We start from the raw sequence: 15,846 nt of genomic DNA, 5'->3' as shown, positions 1-15,846 counted from the left end.
ATACACTTCACGCAATCAATCTCTTAAAAGTGTAAATTAAATGTTAAATTCCCTTTAAATCCTCCCCTACAATGTCCCTTCAAAGGTGCCCCAAAGTCAAAGTATTCCAAAAGAAATCCCCCAAAAAGGTAATCCAAGTATCCAAAGTAAAGTAGATCCTCTTTTAGTCAATTTCGATGAATTGAACATGGTGGACCCTCTTGTAAACAAGTGTAATGCTTAATTGGGTCGTCCACTCACAGTTAACAGTCTTTGTATTGAGTTTGTGCTTGAAATGTACTGTAATTCTGCAAACTGTTAATAAAGATTTCAATCAATCAATCAATCATCAATCAATCAATCAGGTAGTCCGAAAGTTTTTAGAAAACAAAAAGGCAATGCATTGCTAGTTACCGGCAAAAATAAATTATATATGCTGCTCACCCGATCCTTTAAGTCCGGAGTCGTCTGCTGGGTCCTTTGTTATACAAGCTCTGATGGTTTGCCAGAGCTCAACACCTCAGAAGCTGCCCTACCAAACTTTCTTTCCTTTCCTCAGCAAAGTTCTTCGGTCAGACAGGCATTTTTTTGCGTTCACTTCTGAATTGGCATATAGTATTGGCCTGTAGTATTGGCCTTTAAAAAAGTGTGTTTGGCAAAGAAACATATAACCACAACAAACCCTCTAGAAACATAACCACACCAAACCCTCTTCTTACTGCCCAAAATGGAACCCAGGCTCGGCGCCTCACTTCCTGTTCTTTTATAGCTTCCTGGAAATATTGCTCACACACATTTCCCCACAGCTCCCCTTGTGATCAAACCTTGCCATTTGTCAACAGAAAATTGATGACCATGGCTTAACTACACAAAACACATATTGTATTCTCCGTACACTACATTTCAGTGTTATAAATATTCAACCCTAGTTTAACCAACATATTATGTTTATTCCCCGGTATGTTTAATTTTCTTTCATATACTCATACCAGGCCAGGAAATACATTGTTTCACACATTTGATGTGGCAAGTGTCACAACACATCACTGTCATCTTCATCACAGGCCATGCCTGACTTCATTATCACAGTGCAGATGCGGCTTCATTGGCACAATTTGAATTATGTAATTAAGCCATTATTTATTGGGCTATATATAAATTGCCCCTTTTTAATTGGGAGTAAATTCATACAAGATTCCCAGAACCTGACACCTGGTACCGTGACCGTCATAGACATACAGTATAACTATAAAGGTATACGCCTCCTTCGGCTCCTATACACATGTTTAATGTTTGTCTTTAGTTTAATGTTTGTTTTGTAAACGCCATTGACAATGAAGGGAAGTTTTACGTCATAATGTGCCTCATTACGTCATATTGTCTCTTTATTGTTAATGGTGTTTGTGTTGGCACCGTTTATACATCACCATTGCATCACCTAATCAACATGAGTTAGACTTTAATGAGCGCCCCTCACTTCACACAGGTGTGATCTTTTTTACATCTATGGTTACGTCCCCCGTCTATCCATTTTGGACGATTATAGTCGTCGTGCTCCATGTAATGGTTCTGGAATCAGCTCCAGAAAGACATCAAACTGGAGATTTGAAAAGTTTAACAAGCTCTGCAGCTGTTTTACATTGTTTTGTTTCACATTGTATTAGATGGTTATACTGCAGGCTCCAACGCCAACGTGTGAACTGAGTGGTGCCGAGCGTGTGTGTGCGCGCGCACATGCGTGCGTGCGTCCTGAGCATAACGTCAAACTGCTCCGTTGTAACTATACCACCGTTAATGTAGTGGGTGCAGATTTAAGCACCTCTGTGGACACTGTGTGCTTCGACTTGCATACAACAAGGCACTGCTCACCGATGGAGTATATACAGTAGGTGGATTGTGGGTCCATGGGATCAGCCGCGCTGCGGAGAACGATATGACACAGGGCGGCAATGCAGGAGTGGACTGGGGAATATAGTTTCCTCTGGTGGTCCAGCCTGAGACATATACCCGCGGACTGGTTGTTGGAGGGGGTTTCGAACTTAGGATGCCTATACACTACACTTTGTGTCAGGAACACCTCAGTATTTGGACCCGTATGCAGAATAATCCTGCAGGCAACAACGACTTGCACTCAAGCACTTTTATTATAACTCAGGAAACCCTCCCAGGGCATAATATATAACATAAAGTCCCACTCTTGGGAAACACAGAGCAACCTAACCAATAACACAGAGTCCCTAATATACCTCCATTCTCATTAACCATTAAGTCTCTTCAGCTTAGAAGCGCAGGTGGACACAGTCTCACAATCAGCCATGGGGGAAGGGAGGCAACAGAGGGGCAAAGGTAGGGACGGCGGTCCAGGCGTGGTACGTCCTAGGACAGGACGTGACACTTTGTGTATGCCCATGGAACGCTGGGTGACATGACATGCGCTTGTTGTATCGTGACCCGAGGACATATGCCTTCATTTTGTTGATGTAACTTTGCTGCACTTGACCTATTTATATTTGTCCTTGTATGCAATTTCCTCTGTGTGGACATTTCGTTCCTTTCAATATGGACCATATTATATTGGTGCTCACTGATCAATTACCATGTCTGATACGGGACATTTTCTTACAGGCATCAACAACAACAAAAGCTTACATTTGCGAGATTTGAGCTTAATTAGCTTTGACGGGAGAATGGTTGAACCACTGAAACCCACCTTATTTCCCTCTACACCAAACCAATATACAGTAGCAGATCAACATACATGGTCAAATTCAGAATCAGTATATGTTTTTTCTCTTTCTTTCCCCCCCCACAGTTCTGCGCGTAATTAAATTGGCTTCCGTGCGAGTAAACTAAAACTAAACTCATTTTATTTGTTTTCAGAAAGAGAAAGAGAAAATAGATCTGCTAATTTCATCTGCCCGGAATATTTCCGACCTGTCATGAAACAAGGCCCATGCAGCATGGTGATGATGCTATATAGCTAGAGCCACATGTAGCTAATGATACGGTAAACAGTGGGTTTTTCTCAAAAAGGAAAATTCTCTTCATGTTGAGTCGACTGTATACCAGAATGTGTGTTTGGGCATAATGGAAAGGGAGGTGGGGGGGGGGGGTCCAGAGTGTTAATTTAACTCTGAGAGGGTGGGCTTATACGGCTTGGGAAAGCACACGGCACACCTGTTGAATAATTTTTGGCTCAAGACAGCGTCCTCTAGCTTACTGTAAATTCATGTCGTTTTCTTTTTTTTCTTCCCTTTTTTTCTTTTTCTTAATCCTCTGGCCAGCGGCACTGTGGGCTGTGGCTGGTGTTTGGCCCACTGCGGAGCCCTTATACTGTAGAACAGACCAGAACAGAGCAGAGCAGTCAGTAAATCCACTGTTTTCATTTGGGTTTCAACAAGAAAAGTGCTTCCCCGGATAACTGTCTCGTCTCACGCAATTTCCCCCTTTGCAGTCTGCACTGCAGTCACACCACTCGTGTGCGTGTGTGCGCGTGCGTGCGTGCGAGTGAGTGCGTGCACGCGGATAGCAATTCAATGCATACGGCATAGTATATAGGGCTACACTTCACAGCTACAACAGACATCATGCTGCTTTTCCTAAGTGTTTGTATAAATGAATGAGTCAACCTTTTTGGGGCTTTTGTTGGCAGGAGGAGCCAGACATTTATTATCATGTCGATGGGTCAGAGAGAGGCTGGTATATTTCCTTGTCAACATTGTCACTCATATTATCCTCGCCGTAGGAAAGAGGTTATCCTGACCCCAGGAGCGAAGAAAAACAAATAAATACAAACTACATTTTCACATAATGCAATTCACGATTTTTTTTGACAGCGTACATATACAGTGCAGTGCAAAGACCGGTAGCGTTGTTTTCTCCTTGTCTATCGAGTCGTGCCACATACAGTAGCACTGCTCATGCTACGCAGAAGCTGCTGCGCGAGCCAGTTTCGCCCCGAGGCATACATTGAGTCTGTCTGCCAACCAAAACAGAGAAGCATAAACATTTATATCTACAGTATTCTACCGTATTTGACCGTGTTTGTGTCATTATCATTAGCGCCTTTCCACGTTTCTTTGAGTCGCGGCTATACTCACAGAATGTGGTCTTGTTTGTTGTTTGGTCATCATTGCGTTTGTTTTTCCACGCTCCCCATGCGAGAGCGAGGGACTTTGAGAGATTTCATTATGTCATCAATCATGTTAACACATTCTCTGATGCACATCTTTATCAAACATTATGCTATAAAGATGTCAGCGATTACACACTAGTAAGTAAGATTACCCCGTGCATGTCAGGGTGTGCCTTGTAGGCCTGTATATCATATAGTATAATGCAACACTATGAATTATTGCAAATGAAAGAAGAAAAAATGGTTTTTAATACTAGTCAGTCACCCCCCCCCCTTTTCCTTTTATTTATATAGATAGTTCCCTCAAAAAGTCATTGTTCATAAAACATTTTTTTTTAAACATTCAGTGCAGTGTGTCACCTTAGCCCTTAACCAATTTAACCATTATTTTAAACTTTAGCTGTTGAAAAATAGCAGATCTATACAAGCGTATAGCGCAGCACCGAGTGCCTCGCTACGAGCTTGTAGATCTGCTATTTTTGAAAAAAATGTGAAAATGTGGCAGAAAGCTTTGAATTTTATATTCTTTCACGCCATATTTTAACTCAAATCTTTGTTTCTGGGCGGTTCCTATAGGAAAGACATATTTTCAGATGGGGCACGGCAGCCGAATACATATCATTTAATATATGGTATAGAAACATAGCTGTTCAACGGACCATTTAGATTTAGAAGACATTTTTGTAGAATCTCAATGGGTTAAGAGCACATTTTCCAATGCAAGTTCTGATTGATGAGCCCAAATGCATGATTAATTAATCCTGTGTGTGTTATCGGTGTCCATCTCTAGTTGCAGCTCTGAGGTCAGTGCTAAAACACACAGTGTTCATTTCATCACGGGGTCTCCAGGTTAAATTAGCACGCTGGGTGTCGCTGTGTGACCTTAACGTATACTGTATATGAAGTTGAATTTATACTTCATCACATGCCAGCGTCGCTTTGCCAAAAAAAGGAGACAACATAATAATCCTGCTGGTTTGTGAACGAGTAATTACAATTGTGCTAAACTGAGTTGTTGTCTCTTCATTTAGAAAATGACAAGAGTTTAGTTTGTGCTGTGTGACCTTAAACATGTATAATAGTAGTGTAAGCTACCAGCTACTTCATGGATTATTGCTACCATATTTTTGGCATCAGAAGAATAAACCAGTTGGTTTGTGAAAGAGTAACTAAATTGCTTTACTTCAGAATGACTTCAGAATGCATGAACGTTTCAACCATTATGAAGGAATTACATTATTGATCCTATGCTGTCAAACCACGACAGAACTATAACGGAACATGCAAATACATTTGTCAAAATGATGTTCACGGACACCCGTGAAAATAGCCAGTCCATTTGGTTGCCTTTGTTGTCTTCGCAGGCCATCCTTTCATGTGTTTTCTAAAGTAGAAAAAAAAACACATAACAAAACAAAAACACAACAACCAGAGAGGGGAAAAAGAAGAAAGAGACCTAGCTCTCTCTCTCTCTCTCTCTCTCTCTGGACATCTTATCCTGTGTGTAATGAAATATTAGCTTCCATTACACTGCGGGCTTAACCTTTCTGCGGAGCACCATTGAGCGTTCGCCAGCAGTCATCAATATTTAACAGCTGTTGCTATTATGAAATTCTTTATGGGCTAATGTGGCTTGCCGGCTTGCACGCAACGCCTTGGCAGGCTGCCAGGGCCCTGTCAGGGCGGGGGAGGGGTGGGGGGGGCGATTGACAGAGGGTTCGCTCGCGTGACAAGCTATAGCTGCGCCTGGCCAGCCTGTGTGTGCTGTTCTTTTACACGCACGCACACACCACACCGCACGCACACACACACATACACACACACACACACACACGCACACACACACGCACGCACGCACGCACACACACACACACACACACACACACACACACACACACACACACACACACACACACACACACACTCGCTCTCTCTCTCTGTTTGTTTTTCTCGCTCTCTGCTTCTCTCCTTCCTTATGTTATGTTCCTCGGTTCCTTTTTTTCTCCTCATTTCACCCCTGTGCGTGCGTGCGTGCGTGCATGCATGCGTGCGTGCGTGTCTGTCTACGTGCGTGCGACGTGCGTGTATGTAGTGTATGTATACAGTATATTCTGCTGTGCCTGCAGAGAGGGAGAGAGAGGGAGGGAGAGAGAGAGAGGGAGGGAGGAATGGGGTGGGCGAGAGGGAAAGGTCTGGGAATAGGCAAAGGATGTGGATGTAAGCCAATCCCGTCTCCACACACACGCACACACACACACACACGCACACACACGCACACACACACACACACACACACACACACACACACGCACACACAGTTTAGCGTACTCACGCAAGCCCTGTGGGAGGGGAGGGAAGCTCTGTGAAGCTGCAGCGCAACAACAGAGCCATGCTTATAGTGACAGCCAGTGGTGGAAAGTAACTAAGTATATATACTGTACTACTTTGAGCATGTCAAATTTCCAGTACTTTTTCGTCTATTCTCCATTTCAGAGACAGATATACTGTACTTTTACTGTACTTTACTTTTACAATTATTTGATAACTTTATAGTTATACTAGTTACTGTACTTTGTAGATTTACTTGGTTATTATTACAAAACATACATTAACCACTCCAGCCCTATATATACATGTCGCAGATCTACAAGCTCAGGCGGGGGCACTGTCTTGAGTGTACAGGGTTTGATGAGGTCTGGCCATATATGGAGCGTGTTTTCAGTGTACAGGATTTGATGAGGTCTGGCCATATATGGAGTGCATGACTTGAGTGTACAGGGTTTGATGAGGTCAGATCAACAGGTCGGAACAGGTCAGCTCCATATATGGAGATTTAACACATATGGACGGCCATAATGTATGGTGGCGTGACGCGTCACGAGGCGTGAGGGACTATGAGGGCCATATATGGTCGCGTGACGGATGGAACGAATCGTGATCGATATATGCACTGCTGATTCGATATCGTTGTTGACACCGCTAATAGTAAAGTGACATTCAAGATGTGACTCCATGCAGTCCCGGATGTCTCAACAACACAAGCTGAACTTGACCCCGATTCAACTGTTCAATTGTGATCGACGAGCCCGAATGCATGATTGATGCATCCTCGTATATACGTTCTACGTTGTCCCTGCTGTCGATTGTGTTTCCCTCTATAGTTGCAGCTCCATTTGCAGCTCTGATGTCAGAGCTCAAACACACACTGACTGTATTCATTTCATCACAGCCCACTGAGCTATATAGACGTCTGTCCAAAACCTCCTTGTATAACTGCTCTAAAAACGGCTATGGCTTAGCCTAGACGTTTTAAGCGTCTATTGGTCACACATTATTATGCCAATTATGAACATTGCTCAACATAATGCTAAGTTAGCCTCCGGCAGTTTCTATACATGCTGGGGACCCATGCTGAACATTTCTAACATAAAACGTTGGTGTATACTCAGTCAACATGTCCGGGTTCACTTTTTGGCTACCAGGCTATATATATTTTAGCAGTTTATTTTAAGCGCCTAGCGTCTCTATAGGCCCATAAAAAACTGCTAAAATATGTAACGCAGAGTTAGACAGGTCAGGCTAACCTCTAGCTGTTTGTGTTAACCAAAATATTTCACTTGTAGATGCAGGAGAATGATGGAACGTGTCGGACGTGCCAAACAAGACAGAACTAAAGCACAGGCAGAAACCTTGTATCTCTATACATTTCAACTTTTATTTATTTTTATTCTTTTGGAAGTTAATGCCCTATACTTCATCTTACAAGAGTGTCACACTTAACTTAAGTATTGGCAATAGCTGATCTACAAGCTCACAACACGCCACAACACAATGCATTGTGATCTTGTAATCGCATATACAGTAGTTTCACTATATATTTTTTGAGAGCTAATTCAGCTATTAGCGTATAGATTTTCATCTTACACAAACATTAAATTCCCATTGACAATGGAGAGTTGTCATATGTCATTATATGTGTCTGAGCAAATCGGCATGTTATGTCATGATGCTGTACGATAATAAGAGCGCTCCTCACTTCACACGGGTGTGATTTTTAAATAATAATTAAAAAGGACATACAGGGTTTCTATAGCAAAATACTATTCTCTTTTATTCTATTATTGATACCCCAGTGCAAAATGGCTCATTAATTAAAAACGTGTGGTGGTGTCTGGTGTGTGCGGCGAACCTCCCTCCCTATGCGTCTCGTTGTGTTGTGCGTGTCAACAGGGTTGTTTGCCCATTTTGCTCCTTTTCATAATTATTTTTCTCTCTCTCTCTCTCTCTCTCTCTCTCTCTCTCTCTCTCTCTGTCTCTACTCTCTTCCAGCAAACCAAGGGAAGCCCTGCTCCAGGAAGCATGTCATTGGCCCCGTGCTCTCCAACCCTGAAGCCAGGAAAGAGAGCATTCCCCTGGGAACGCCCGTCGCTGAGAGTGGCCTCCTCCTGGAGGTATGAGACCACATGGCTGCGCTGTTGTCAATATGTACTGTGTGTGTACGTAGTAGTAAATGAGACGGTTCCTCTTGGCCTTAATCATTGTCTTATATCTGTTTCGACACATCAGTAAGACTTGAGTCGTGTTCAGTCTATTTAGTTGTAGGCTACCAACAACACATACACACAGAACTGTGTGTGCGTGCAATGATAGCGTGACCTGCGCTGCCCCACGTGACCGGTGCTGCCACAGAATGTCACTTCCACTTTACCTCGATAAAGCCGCCGCCAAAATACGTATAGGCTACGTTTATTCAGTTGTATAAGCGTGTTTGATCCGATCTAGTGGAAAGGCTATACTCACATTAGGTTCGGATGGCTATCTGTTGTTATAGCTTAGACACTGGACTGCGCCATCTTGGTTGCGCACGCACGCTTTCAGTCGCTTTATAGACATCCCAGGCGGCATTTCTGGTCAAAACAACGCTTACTGGACGGAGCCATGGCGGTCGCAGTAATGGCGCCGGCCTGCACTTCTCAAGCTCCAGGCAGAGAACAACATCCGGTCGACAGTCAACACACAACATTAAGCTGACACAACATCCGGTCGACAGTCAACACACACAACATTAAGCTGACACAACATCCGGTCGACAGTCAACACACACACCATTAAGCTGACACAACATCCGGTCGACAGTCAACACACACACCATTAAGCTGACACAACATCCGGTCGACAGTCAACACACACCATTAAGCTGAGACAACATCCGGTCGACAGTCAACACAAACCATTAAGCTGACACAACATCCGGTCGACAGTCAACACACACACCATTAAGATGACACAACATCCGGTCGACAGTCAACACACACCATTAAGCTGACACAACAGCCGGTCGCGGTGTTTTGGGTCTTCAAAATGAATAAGGGTTGAACGGGGCGATATCCTGGCATGTAGTAATCATTCTTTCATTAATCGTGTTGAAACACAATCTGAATCCTTTCAGGTGTTTAAACCCCACGTCGATGTTAGGGGGTACAATATTAACGCTTTTACTCGTTGCAATTCATGCTGGGTATTGTGGTACCAACTCATATGGCATTGGTAACAGCTACCGTTGTCTGTCTGTCTGTCTGTCTGTAGTCTCTCACAGGTTTTGCCCTGGTGGTGAGCAGCGATGGCATGGTGTTTTATGCCTCTTCCACAATCGTTGACTATCTTGGATTCAATCAGGTGTGTTTGACAGCTTATCATGTCATCTTCTTTACTCTATCAACAATGCACATTAACGGAACATAAAGAACAGATTCAGTGGCCTTTTCAACAAAAAGTATTGTCGAAACAGTTCTTGTTTATATACAGTTCTGTTTATTTAATTTGGGTTCTTCTCACGGTTCTTGTAAAATAGACACTCCACGCCCCATGTTTCAAGTCGGCTTCATGCTGGCACTGTAACAGGCTACTTTACGTTTTGGCTTAATAACATAATAGGTTGTACAGGTTGTGGAGTTTTCTTTATAATTCATGAAAGAATATATACCGGTATATAATTTGGAGGGCCATTTTTGAAAATATTTTAAAATGATAATGAAAATATCAGGTTATAATGGAGCATGGATGCACAGTAAGCAGCTCCTGTTCAGTCCTTCATGTTTTTGGCGTCCTCTCATGGCAGACGGACGTGATGCATCAGAACGTGTTTGACTACATCCACGTGGACGACCGGCAGGAGTTCAGGCGCCAGGTCCACTGGGCAATGTGTCCTCCTCACCACCAGGAGCAGCACCTAGCACCGGGCACCGGTGGGTATATACACCGTATATAGTCCAGTTGGTTTTCAACCTTTTTTTTCTCCACATCGAGGTCCAATATTTATTCGGCATTTGAGACACATTCGGACCACCATTTGATAGGATATTAAGCACCTAGTCGACTAGTAAATCCACTAGTCGACCTTGTTGGTACTAGTTGACTAGTTGATAAGATTGTGTAGATTATAGTTATAATCACACAAGTTGTGTAATGTACACAGGTTTGATCAAAATAACAATTATTTTACATTCTCTAATTGTGTAGACCAGGACCACCCCCGTTATGGGGTCCATTTGTAGGGCTGCAAAGGACAATATCTTTATTTTTATTTTTTTTAATGACTTTTGATCGTGACTTGTTCCGTCACTGCAGGTGAGGACTTTGTGGTGAACAGCCTGTTCCATTGCCCCGAGGCGGGGGGCGTCCCACCAGAGCTCTCTCCCTTCCTGAACAGATGCTTCATAGCCAGGGTTCGCTGCCTTCTGGACAGTACCTCTGGCTTCTTGGTGAGTCGTCCGACCCAGATTTGACGAATAAATATGCAAATGCAAGATCCAGACCCACAGGAATGCGCCCAGGGTCCCGCCCCGATTCCGGCGAGCCACCCCGCGTCCAAAAAGGTTGAGAAATGACAGTTACCGTGTGGGGGTCCCTCTACTGTACTGTACTGTACTGTACTGTACTGTACTGTACTGTACTGTAACTGTACTGTACTGGCACACCCAAAATCACCATATATACAGTTAATATGTGCGTGTGTGTTAGGTTGCGCACAGGTGGTGAAAAACAACCATGCTGTTTTCGTGCTCAGACGCTACCCACCCACACACATAGCTCCGTAAGGGAGTGGTTGCACCACTCAAAAACACACTGGCTATGAAAAAGGAATCGGCATAAAAGTAGGTTTACCGAAGTGACTTAAAATAATTCGTTAGCCCCAGATCCGGATACGATATTTTCCCGACCAATCACAACACTTGTTTCATTCGCGGAGAATGTAAACTGATTTGTACTGTATAAAGCATCAACGTCATTTCCTTGGGCGATACTTCCGCTATAGAATCCCGCAACTTCCGCCCCAAACAAACGATAGCCTCACAGCGTATATATAGGTCTTGCCCAGGGTGGGTGTCACCGCTGCACTATATACAAACGTCAACGTGAGTCCAAATCAAGCTCAATCGGTCCGTTGGTCGTCTCGTCTCCTTGTCTGTCCTTCCTTCCAGGCCATGCAGTTCCAGGGGAGGCTGAAGTTCCTGGACGGGCAGAAGAAGAAGTCCGTCAGCGGCGGCGTGGTGCCCGCCCAGCTGGCTCTGTTCTGCGTGGCGGTTCCCCTCACGATGCCCGCCGTCGCCGAGGTGAAGATGAAGAGCGCCATGATGAGGGGCAAGTGCAAAGGAACGACCCCCAGCCTCGAGCACGGGTGAGAAAACATATGACGTTGTGGAAATAGCTGTGGTTTCTCTTTTCGTATCGAGGTCCACGATGCATTCGACATTTGATCTTCGATTTCTTTGTTGTCGTTGGATAAGACTTTGTCCACAATTCCACGCTGTATTGATGTTGGTACAGTGCCATTAGGAGAGAGAACAGGCACACGTTGATCTTCTATATTCTTTAACCCATTCTGACCTGAGATCAGATTCATACGAGGTTTCCACTGGACACACACTGGGTCTGATGAACCCATTCTGACCTGAGATCAGATTAAAAAAATGTCAGTCGTTCTTCGATTTTTCAAAAATGGCAGACCTACAAGCTCGTAGCGCGCCACTCGGCGCGCTATGAGCTTGTAGATCTGCTATTTTTCAATAGCTAAAGCATAACATGATGCTAACACCAACATGGGTTCCCGGTCAGAATGGGTTAAGTGTGTAGACCGACGTCTTGAAAATTCGGTACTGCAGATGTGTAACAATACTTTTACCCTTGAGAGTGACAGGTCCATTTGGTTTATTTTTACACTCTCAAGAGTTCAAAATCTATAAGGGTCCATTTTGGTTATTGACTCTCAGTCGGAAGTTGTTTTCTGCCCCCTCAATATCGCAACTCTTCTATTAGAGTCGACTAGGTGGCGAACATGTCGTCTACATTTCATAAGTAGACGTTAGGTCAGGTCGTCACCTGAACAAAAATGTTCTGAAGTGAAACAAAATTTAAATTCAGTGCCATAGGGTAGCAAAAGAAGGAACAGAAAAGAAAATTACTATATTGCTGACATGGCTTTCTGTCTCCGAGTCCTCACTCCCACATTACATAATCTGAAGTAACTCGAGTTCCAGTTACACCAGTTTCTGCAACTCCCCGTCAGCCCCAAGGCTATATGATAGAAGAAGATAGGGCCAGTCCACAGGCCAGCCAGGCGTCGTTGACGCACATTGGAGGATAAACCGGATCTGGAAGTTCGGTGAAATACATTGGGGGTCAATAACAGCGGCTGGACCAGCTTATGAAACTGTACTGTACTGTACTGTATCTTGACCCTGCAAAAACCTCTTACCAAGTAACCTCTTTAATCTTTTGTCTCCTTCACAGTGACGGAATTCACTCGCTTCACAGCAGCGTGGACGAACTCGAAGACCCTCTCCTGCTTCCCTCTCCCGCGCCGGGCAGCGTGCACCACGCTCCCTGGACCCCCGTCTCCAACAAAGACCACCTCAAGCCATACCCCGATGAATACTACAGCCAAGAGGAACCGCTGAATTACTGCAAGACGCCCGTGCCCACCGCCAAGGACCTCAGGCCGTGCCTGCAGGGCGGGGGCGGAGGATGGCCCGCCATGCGCTTCGTCGCCTCCAGCCGCCTGGGCAGAGCCGGGCCGTACGGCAAGTACTGCGGCGTGTCTCCGGGCGGCCACGGTGGCGGCAGAGGAGGGGACACGTTCGTCCCCAAGCTCTATAACGGGAACATGCAGAGTCCCGCTGGCGCCGCGGACCTCGACGTCTACTGCGTCGACGCGGTGAAGCGAGAGAGCGACTACGTCGGCGGCCACCACCACCACCATCGCTTCGGCGTCGTCGGCCCCATGTTGCCCGAGATGCCCACGCCCATCAAGGTGGAGCACGACTCGGACTCGGAGAACGGCTGCAACAACAACAACGCGTACGGCGGCAGGCAGCCCGGCTGGGGGGGCGGGGGCTGCCGCAAGATGGAACCCGTCGACCACCACCACCACTACGGCGGCGGCGGGGGATACGATTCGAGCGGCGGCGGCGGCGTCCACCTCAAATCGGAAGTGGACTACTACGAGCACGAATATTCGCCCTGCCAGCGGGGGAAAGCGGCGCGCGTCGTCGTCAGCCCGCCGTACAACAACGGCAACAACAACAACGGCCACTACCAGAACTACGGCGGCGTCGCTAACGGCGCTAGCGGCGCTAACGGCGGCATGAGCCAGTTCAGTCCGACTCAGAGGCTCTCGCACTCGAACCCTCTCTGCAGCAGCCAGTCGGTCAACCTCATGGACGCGCATCACCACGCCTATCCGGGTGCAGGCGCGGCCATGGAGCCGCACGCCCACAAGGTCTGCATGTACCCGGACTACGGCAAGCACGGCGGCGGCGGCGGCTACGAGTTCAAAGGCCACGGCCACAATGGCGCCGTCCATTCGATCAAAAGAGAACCCATGGACTCCCCCCCGTGGCCAGAGGGAGGCGCTCATGACATGGGGCAGTCCCAGGCCAATATGGGCCACGGTCTCGGCAGGAACACTATGCAGTCGTACGCGATGGCCACGGGGCCGCCCAAATCCAATCCCTACGTTTACATACAATAAGCCACGGACATTAACGCAGTGACCTCCCACACAAATGAATGTGTACGTTATGGTACTGTACCAAATATTATTCTTTTAATCTTTTTTTGCCAGCATTAAATAATGACTGTTTCTGTTTTGGGATACAAGAAACAACATAATATAGGTCTGCCTTGGCATGTACCATGCCTTCTATAAAGTTCTCAGTCTCACTGCATAAAAGCATGTTTTACAATGTAAACCTCGCTTGTACACAGTGAGTGAGTGTCATTAAGAAAATCGAACTAGTGTCCCTGTAGACTGGGCAAGTCATAGGCAAACAGTAGAGACAAGTGACAATGTTTTGTCAGCTTGAAGATCTGCTATTTCTTTCTTTCTTTTTTTTTTGCTGAATGTTTGCCTATTGTAGTAGTTAAAAAACAATTACATATGACTCAATAATGAGCAGGTGATTCAATTTGCTTGCCTTTGTTACCAAATATAGGCTACTGTACAATACACTACAGTAGTAAATCTCTTATTTTGTTAAAACAAAAAAAACAAAAAAATCCCTTAATGAAGTTCCACAAGAAATAAATACGTGATATGTTATGTAGTTGTGTGTTGGTGGAGATTAAGTTAACATGGAAGGAACGTTCACAAAGTGAAGTCACACAATTATTTGTTTAAACATGATATAATTATGAAATATAATGTGTGCTTTCTCATGTCACTATAAGTGTTTTTATGTCTATAGATGTCTATAGATATCCATCTATCCTGATCTATAGATGGATCTATATGGAAAGAGCAACGTTTAAAAAAACAAAACAAATTTCCTTTAGGTCATTATTGTACTTTACTATTGGTTTTTCATAGTCAAAATTGGCGTACATTTGTTATCTTCACAATTCTGTCTGTTTGTATTATTATTTTGTATACAAGCAGCTAGTTGCGAGTCCATTTCAAATTCTTCATTTTATGAAACTACACCGCCGTAGTTTCTGATGTGCACTATCGGGAGTTAAGCCTGTGCGGACAGATTGTCAACTCGACATACGATTTAAAATGGCTTTTTTTTTTAATTTTACCCTTTTATTCCTTTGTGTGCTCTTGTTGATAAAATGTATATTGATTGATTTGATATTTATTATACGATGCAGAAGAACAGTATATATTTAAATATCTTATTTTTTTCTTCTTCTTCTACTTCACTAAGTCCCTCTTTTTTCCTGGCTATAATGTTTTTGATAATTAATGGACTCACCCAGAGAGAGGTGTTCTATGACTATGAAGCTCTGTTGCTGCAAATTAACGCACATTGAACATATAAGGCAATGTTTCTAACATGACTCGTCTATTAAAAGACTGTTACGGTATTTCGACAGACCTTTGCTTTATTTATGTATGTAATATGTATTCTTTTTTTCATTTTGTAATCAAGGGAAATACATAGCCAAATAATCATTGCTACATACATGCTGATGGACAAGTAATGCCTGGAGAAATAATATTTTAACAAGTAATCAGTAAATCCGCCAGATGGGGGAGGTATTGCATGTCGACGTTCAGGAGGAAAGCAGAACCAATCAGTGGTGGTGGTGGAAAGTAACCTTTACTCAAGTACTGTAGGCCTACTACTGTACTGTAACATTTTGACGGGTACTTTTATTTTACTGGAGTATTTCCAATATTGACTGTTCGAGCTTGTTCATCTGCTATTTGAAAAAGATGTGTATACATT

At 44.4% G+C, this 15,846-nt stretch overlaps 1 protein-coding gene across 2 annotated transcripts in view; it reads left to right on the top strand.

Annotated features, from left to right (window-relative positions):
* LOC308336735 (uncharacterized protein) overlaps positions 1–15,475 on the top strand; it is a 46,812-nt gene extending 31,337 nt beyond the window's left edge. For both annotated transcript variants that reach the window (XM_080794254.1, XM_080794253.1), the window contains exons 4-9: positions 8,444–8,565; positions 9,701–9,790; positions 10,233–10,359; positions 10,742–10,875; positions 11,596–11,792; positions 12,905–15,475. In XM_080794254.1, the coding sequence (XP_080650380.1) occupies positions 8,444–8,565; positions 9,701–9,790; positions 10,233–10,359; positions 10,742–10,875; positions 11,596–11,792; positions 12,905–14,144 (1,910 nt within the window). In that variant the 3' untranslated portion in view covers positions 14,145–15,475. The remainder of the gene's footprint in view (positions 1–8,443; positions 8,566–9,700; positions 9,791–10,232; positions 10,360–10,741; positions 10,876–11,595; positions 11,793–12,904) is intronic.
* Positions 15,476–15,846: the final 371 nt, after the last annotated feature.

The sequence above is a fragment of the Protomyctophum bolini genome, assembly GCF_963924005.1.
Source record: "Protomyctophum bolini genome assembly, chromosome: 21".
Taxonomy (NCBI): Eukaryota; Metazoa; Chordata; class Actinopteri; order Myctophiformes; family Myctophidae; genus Protomyctophum; species Protomyctophum bolini.
This window is presented reverse-complemented; position numbering and strand designations above follow the sequence as displayed.